General features: G+C 37.9%; 1 protein-coding gene across 4 annotated transcripts in view; it reads right to left on the reverse strand.

Annotated features, from left to right (window-relative positions):
* Window positions 1-7,551, reverse strand: part of Naprt (nicotinate phosphoribosyltransferase) — a 45,404-nt gene extending 37,853 nt beyond the window's left edge. For 3 of the 4 annotated variants that reach the window (XM_022062269.2, XM_022062267.2, XM_022062266.2), the window contains exons 1-4: window positions 7,272-7,550; window positions 6,572-6,742; window positions 963-1,089; window positions 132-215 (exon numbers count right to left, since the gene is read on the reverse strand). In XM_022062269.2, coding sequence (XP_021917961.1) covers window positions 132-215; window positions 963-1,089; window positions 6,572-6,742; window positions 7,272-7,356 — 467 coding nt within the window. In that variant the 5' untranslated portion in view covers window positions 7,357-7,550. Of the gene's footprint in view, window positions 1-131; window positions 216-962; window positions 1,090-6,571; window positions 6,743-7,271 lie in introns of all 4 variants that reach the window. The other variant, XM_022062268.2, reaches the window with a different exon arrangement.
* Window positions 7,552-7,782: the final 231 nt, after the last annotated feature.

Raw genomic sequence — 7,782 nt, forward strand, 5'->3', positions numbered from 1 at the left:
GAAGACCACTGGGCAGACCAAGAAATAGATGGATCTTAGGGAGTTGGCTCAGGATCGTGGCTGGTGGCATGCCTTGGTGTTTCCCAATAATAAAACAGAATTAATAAGATACAAAATTTATATTTACTCACCTGGCATAGTTGACAAGTGTGAGCAGAGTTGTCTCTAAAAGCTGGACATTTATCAATGGACCTTCCAAACGCAGCAATGGGATCCTTCAATACACAAAATACATTTCTATAAAGAACTTTATTTAATACTTAAACTCACACAGGAAGAACAATGGCCCCTTCAGGTGCTGAATTTGTGACAATATCTACAGATGTTTAAATGTTCATGTATATAATCAGTATTCACATGCTAGAGTCAAAGAAAATGAGATCAGTTATCTTACAACAACAGAATGAAAACAAAATGTTTCGACACTTTCTGTGACATGAATGAAGAAACTGATCCACAGGCCCAATAGGACATCAACGTGTACACATCCAGAGAACAACAATCTTAACAGGTTGATCCCATGAGATTTTTTATTTAGCCCTGCAGATGGATAATTAAATAATTCTGTATTAGGATACATCAGTCCACACACAACAAACAAAGTACACCATGTACAAATGTTTTTATTTTTTACTTCATCTATCACTTAGATTTTTAAAAACCACTATGTATCAGAAGTTGGTTCTACTTCTGCCTTCAAGTGACCGAAGGACAAAGGCCTAATCTGCTGGGTGCCCTGATCAAGCTAGTCTCAAACCTGGACTATCTGGCTCTGTAGGATACAGACTGCAAATCATGGCATTTTGTGATTTACAGTAAAATTGTTACACTGTAACAATTACTATGGCAGAGCACAAACACTAAAAAAAAAGAAACCTCTCTGTGGAGCATTCTGTCCTACTAGAAGCTGTCAGAAAGATAACAAACAATGAAAAAGAAGGTAAATTTAAAACAGCAGTTACCTTGGGAATGCCACAGAACCTTCATCAATGGCAGATAATATCACACTATCCGCTGTCAGTTGTCGTAGGAACACAAAGAACTCTGGTTCAATTGTCTGGGGCAGTGTCTGCTTCAGGTACTCAATATCTGAACAGAAACAGCAGAGTGCTAGAATTCTGAGTTTTCTAAATTAAGAGCAAAGAGCATGAATGTTCTCTGAAATTCTGATAACTACCTAAAAGACTTCATGGTGCCATGACCTGAATTTCCACCACGACAGAAACCTCTAGTCTCAAGTAACGGAGAGGTTTTATCTGTCCATACAGTTGCATGTTTTACCTCCAAGCCTAACAAAACCAATAAATGGATTTTCATGATTTTCACGGTCTACACTGTAAGTATAATGAATTCTTCTCGGGCTACCAGTCATGTAAGGTGATTTAATGGAGAAAACACCGTTTTAAGAACCATCTTCATCCTCATCCTCAGGGTAATTAGTCGCTATGAAAGCTTCAGATCATACTACACTCTAAGTCTTTGGAAGAATAAAGCTTTGGTTCCTAGCAATCAAAATATAACCCACATTTCTCGTAAAGCTCAATCTGAACAAAGACATTTTCATTAATATGAACAATAATACAAAAGTTCATACATAACACAAAAATTGACAGTGGAACCACGGTTCCGGAGAATTTGACGTAAATACGTCTATACAGAAAGGAAGTTTATATATTGGCATTAATATTTCCTTTATACATGCTTTACAATTGAGATAAGTTTGATTAAGACAATGCTTATTCAACTTCAATTAGTTACGCTTGAAATGGATCTGTGGTAGCTGAATGTAATGTAAAGTAATGTAATGTAATGTAAGGTAAGGTTAGGTAATGTAATGTAAAGTAAAGTAATGTAAGGTAATGTAAGGTAAGGTAAGGTAATAGGTAACAACAATGCTAAGTAAACAGATGACGTTTCCTAGGTAACAATAATGCCGAGTAAACAGATGATGTTTCCAAGGTAACATAACAATGAAGTTTGACATTTCCTAGGTAACATAACAATGAAGTTACACTTTTTCGTTCCACTTTTTGCCGAATAACACTGACCCTAAAATATAGACGTATTTACGTCAAAATACAGTTCTCATTAAAACATATAATTGTTATTTTAAATATTCTTCCATACAGTGGCTTGAAGTTTCACTGACACCTGTTTTCATAAAGAAGGAACAATTTCGAAAACCACGGAGGTATAAGGTTAATAAATACCGGGTATAAAACTTACACTTGTAAAATATATAAAAGACTCCAGATATTTCAAGGTAACTAATAATGGAAGAATAAAACAGATTCTGAGCAGGCCAATTCTGTATGGATAATACACCAGTACCTGCAATAAAGCATTATACAAAAAAAGGAGAGAACAGAACTTGGGAACTCATTAAGCTTTTGCAGAAATGAGAAACTTCCAACAAAGGGGACAGAATTTATGAAAAATTTTGAAGACAGGATACCCAATATATGTGATACAAACAATACAAAAACTTAATTATATATTCAACATAAGTAAAGGCTACCAGCCTGTTTAACATATACTGATGACCTCCTGAGAGAATGGAAAGACATAACTTCCTGGAACAGCTACAGTAACAGCAGAGATGAGAGGCTCTCAATCTACTGGAGACAGTCACACCAAACCGAAGAAACATGCTTTCATCACCTTCCTACCCTCTGCCAGCATGACCTTCAATGGCATCAGTCTGCGAGCCTCACTCTTTGGAACATTCCAAATTTCTCTGGCCTGTGAAGTACAACTTGGGACTGAAGACTCCAGGTGTATACAACATGCCCTGCAAGTGTGGCTGGGTCTAGTGTCAAGAAACACCAATGGCACATTGGAGCACCCACACAAATCAACCATGGCTAAACCCAGCCTTAATCTGGTCCACAATATCCAACTCACTGATGCCAGCATCCTCTCAACCAAGTCCAGATACGTGGACCAGATGATTAGGGAGGCCACTGAGATTCAGCTATACCCAAAGAACGTAAACAAGGAAGAAATCCTCCACTTGGGCCAGTCATGGAAGTCACTTTTTCAAAGGATGTAGAAAGCCTCCAATAATGAAGCAGTGCCTATTGTGACCTGGCTACTAGGACAGCACATGAATACTGCCCCAGTCAGTTCCTTCATTCACCTCTCCCAATTCTTGTTTAGTCCATATTCCCTTCAATATTTTCTCCTGTACCTTTGTTTACCTAATAATTTATTCTATATATTCTTCCTTTTTCCTTCTTTCTATCCTTCATAACCCTCGCATCTTTTGCTTCTTTCTTTTATCTGCAACTTGTTTGGTGATCTCCCTGCTGGTCCCCCAGTCAGCCCTTATAATGGTCATTTCCTTTCCTCTCTTCCTTGTATGTCTCATCCACTTCCCCTCTTTGGTCAGGCTGTGGTCTACCCTTCTCTCATTGGTTCCTTGCTCTCACCCTCTTTCCCACTGATCTGACCAAGGTTCTACCTTGTCCAACTGGTTCCTACATCTCAAATCAATTTCTTGTGCACAGCAAGCACCTCTGAAATGTCAGTAAACTTCTGTCAGACTACATGGTGGACCATCCAAAAACACGGCAATCTTCATCTTACTATTTGCAGATGATCAAATTTTAGAATAAGACAGGACAAGTTATAACATCCAATTTATACTCTACAAAGCATTAGTAAAACTAGTATATAGTTTGACAACATCAACTACAAACCATAAGTTTTGGCACTCAAAGCCAAGTTTTCAGACAGAACTAACAACTATTGATAGAACATTAAAGACTAAAAAAAGAAAATAAACATGTGCCAGAACAATGAAGTAAGAGTGAGTGAGTGAGTGAGTGAGTGAGTGAGTGAGAGAGTGAGAGAGAGAGAGAGGGGAGGGCATGTTTAACAAAGATAAAAATGCCCGACTCTGCAATGCTATTTGTAGTGATTATGATAACTATATGTATGTGCAATACATGAATATAAAGACCTATGGGGCCTGCAAAAGAGCAAAGAATTTACTTAGAAATATGTGTACTGCAGAGTACACTTTTCCATCCCATTTTCTCGACTCACACTCATACACAATGAGTTCACATGTCTCAACAGAAGGCCAGTGAAAGACAAACAAAAATCAACCTGAAACCTGATGACAAGTCTTGATGATAACAATGTTGTCACTCCCACAGATAATCAATACATGAAGGACTAGGCAGCACAACAGAGGTTACACAGTGCACAATGTGAATCAAATGTTACACGAACTAATGACATCCTCCAAATACACTTATGAATAAATCATAAGCAGCCAAACTCAAAAATAGGAATATTAAAATTTCTAAATAAAAAGTCTGCACATACAAGCAATTTCTTTCTTCAAGAAATGAATAAATATCTCGGAACAAGTTCAGACTGCAACGATTACTTATTTGTACTACTTCACTATGCACCCATATGATATGACTTTCATACGTCTTACACTTTCTAGACCCAACACTAATCTACCCTTATGTGGGGTAAAGTAAACTACAACAAAATCTGGATCAGTCAGAAAAATTTAAAATGTCTAAATAAAATCACTTTCAACTGCATTAACACAACTCAATGTATAACACTACTACTGAGTTTTCCAGATAGTGGAGCTGTGATGTAAACTTAGGAGATGCAGCATTGCCTGACCTGATGGGAGGAGTGTCTGATTCATCCTAGTCAACACTCCCAAAAAAATCACTGCACATAAGTAGCAACAACAAAGTGTAAATTTTCATGACAAATACATTTGCTTATATATATAAACATATACAATATTTTCATTACATTTACATTACAAACCTGCATGAAAATGTAGCATAATGTAATATCAAGATATACTTTTAAAAACCTAAAATGAGATCTCAAATTCAGCCAGAAGCATCAGTGCTGTGGGTTGCCAAAAGATGCCACTTCATTCAAATCTTGTATTCCTGCCAAATAATTTTTTTTTAAAAAAAGTGGGAGATGACTAAAATTTTGCATTTTCATCCTCTACTACAGGTTCAAAAATTCAGTTAAATCTAAAGTTATGAGCTTGTACTGAAATGACATCCATTGAATCATCACAGCACTCAATGGATTCCAGCAGGAGTCTGCACAGGCTCCTCTCACTATACATCGTTGTTGAGGGTCAGAGAGATAGAGAGAGAGAATAATGTAGCAGATGAAAAGTGAAACTGCATTTAGCATTTGAGGTTTTCACAGCAGTGAGTCTGAAGATGGCTACAACCCAGAAGACAGCCATCTTAAAACTGTATTTCTTTTCCAAAGAAAGACAGAAAGGCTGTAATACATTTTAAAACAGATAGCTGTATTTCTCCATATAACTGAGCTCAGTCAGTATAGTGACTAGCTACGGGCTGGACGGCCGGGGTTCGATCCCCGACGGGGGCAGAGGATTTTTCCTCTAGCCTCTGCGTCCAGACCGGCTCTGGGGCCCACCCAGCCTCCTGTCCAATGGGTACCGGGGTCCTTTCCCGGGGGTAAAGCCGGCCGGGGCGTGATGCTGACCACTCACCCCCATCTAGTGCCGGGGTCAAGGAAGAGAGGAGCTATACCTCCACTCACCCCAAACGCCTACATGGCGTATAGTGGGACAAACTTTACTTTACTTACTGAGTTTAGCATAAAAATGTTTCTTAGCTTTCAGCTTTGATTTCAAGTAACTGTTCAGTTTATAAAAATTCAGTTATTAATTCTGATAAAATACTATTTTTATAACAGCTGTTCTTTGCTATGAGGGTTGCATTACAATTAGCAATGAAACAAGGAGCAAGAGTTTAATTTACTGAAATAAAGAAGTCAACATTTATTACTTAATTTAAACTATGTAAGACTCTTTTATTGGAAGGAAGAACATTAATGAAATGTCCTCACATAAAGAATCCTCCTTCAAACATATAAACTCAATAAAAAGCAATACAGGGTATACACAAAAGAATGGTGCAACTGTGACTGGAGACTCATTTTTGGACATGTTGGAAAGCTGGTTGTTACCCCAACTGAATACCAATTATGACGATTACATTCTACAACTGAACGGAGCTCCCCCTCCCCCCATTTTCACAGGAATGTACGAGTGCTTCTCCATCGTGTTTTTCTACAGCGCTGGATCGGACGTGCTGTGGATGTGTGTCGTGTGACCCAAGGTGCACACACTGAAGGATTGCAATTAACACATGAGAAACTTGGACAGTTGTCGCCGCTGACGGTGTATGTTGTGTCAACTTTTGAAACTGCACCATTTTTTTGTGTATACCCTGTATATCAGTAAAAATATAAAACAGTGATTCAGAGAAACTCTGGTATACATTTACAATACAGTGACCACTTCCATTAGTGCACTTACAATTGTTTGTGTTAGGGACAGTAACCATAAATAAAACTCAAATTCAGGGGCAGGTCAGGATAACTGGCCACATTATAAACATGTTAGGTCTAATGAATAAGCAATAAATATACAGAATGACACTGTACTGCTGTTCCCAACTCTGACATAGTTCTGGGGATCAGTCAGAGACACAAACTGTTACAGTAGAAAGCAAATGTGATATGCAGAACTTACCACTATCAGAATAATGAAAGTTCTCAAGAAATTTGAGGCACTCCTCCAGGCCAGCAAAGATGGTAAATTCTCCTTGAAACGGATTCTTTCGGAAGTATAAGTCAAATACTGCTGTGTCGTTGATTTTTTCTGACTTCCAATAGGCATAGGCCATTGTAATCTGGTAGAGGTCTGTATGCAAAAATAAGTTGCATATCACAGCTCAAGCTTCTTTACAGCAAAAGTTATTCTGAACTCCATTAAATGCAAGTCTTATTTGTATGAACAATAATGTTAATGTATGTATTAAATTATTCAAAATTGAAACAATAATGAACAACTACATACGTGTTGCACTGTCAATAACATGAGCAATGGTTAACGTAAATTTCAGAATTTTTTACTTCGAGTACGCATAAAGTGTACAAGAGATGCAGCAGACCGAATGTGTGTGTGCGATAATACACGCGATGCCAAACAACATGCCGTTTTGTTCGTGACATACAGCATATTCATTCAACACCATGTATATACACATACACAAAATCAACTGCACACCTGCACTCATTGAAAACATAACCTACGTCAACTCTTCCATTACGTTCACATCAAATAAAGAACTAGTTATAATTCTTAAATGAATTAATGCGGTCTTAATAATGAAATAGGCATGAATATTACAATAATAACAAGTTTAGCGAACGTAAAACAGAACACCTACCTGTGAGCAACGGTTGAACGACTCCATTCTGCCGCGCTCTCTTCCGCCTGTCTTCTGATGGCGACGTCTTCCTTTCATCAGCCATATTTAGTCAGCAATGTGTCATGTAACCCTCACATGTACCACGATCTAACCAACGCGAGTAACAATCACCTACTGACATTTTTTTGCGGTCACGCGCGTTTTTCCTTCAACACCACTACGTAACGAGCGTTGCTCATGACACATATAATACCAACATGGGCACTAGACTGTGTTACGCTATCGATCATTTGGAGGTCAAAAAAAAAGACTAACGACGAAGCACTGAACAGGGTGGCCATTAACTATACTTTTTAGTAGCACAGAACATAAAATATACGATAAACATAAAATGTTTGGCGATACTCTTACCGCAACCATTTGGAATGTTGGAAAGAATCGTAATATCTGAAGTGACATTTAGTGCACCTATTGGCAAGAATTACCTGCATATTGCCTGATTCTTACGTAATTGTAATCAGTTATTACA

Source organism: Zootermopsis nevadensis, unplaced genomic scaffold, assembly GCF_977971745.1.
Source record: "Zootermopsis nevadensis isolate Lab colony 2312 unplaced genomic scaffold, Znev_1.0 Znev_ptg000002l, whole genome shotgun sequence".
Classification (NCBI taxonomy): Eukaryota; Metazoa; Arthropoda; class Insecta; order Blattodea; family Termopsidae; genus Zootermopsis; species Zootermopsis nevadensis.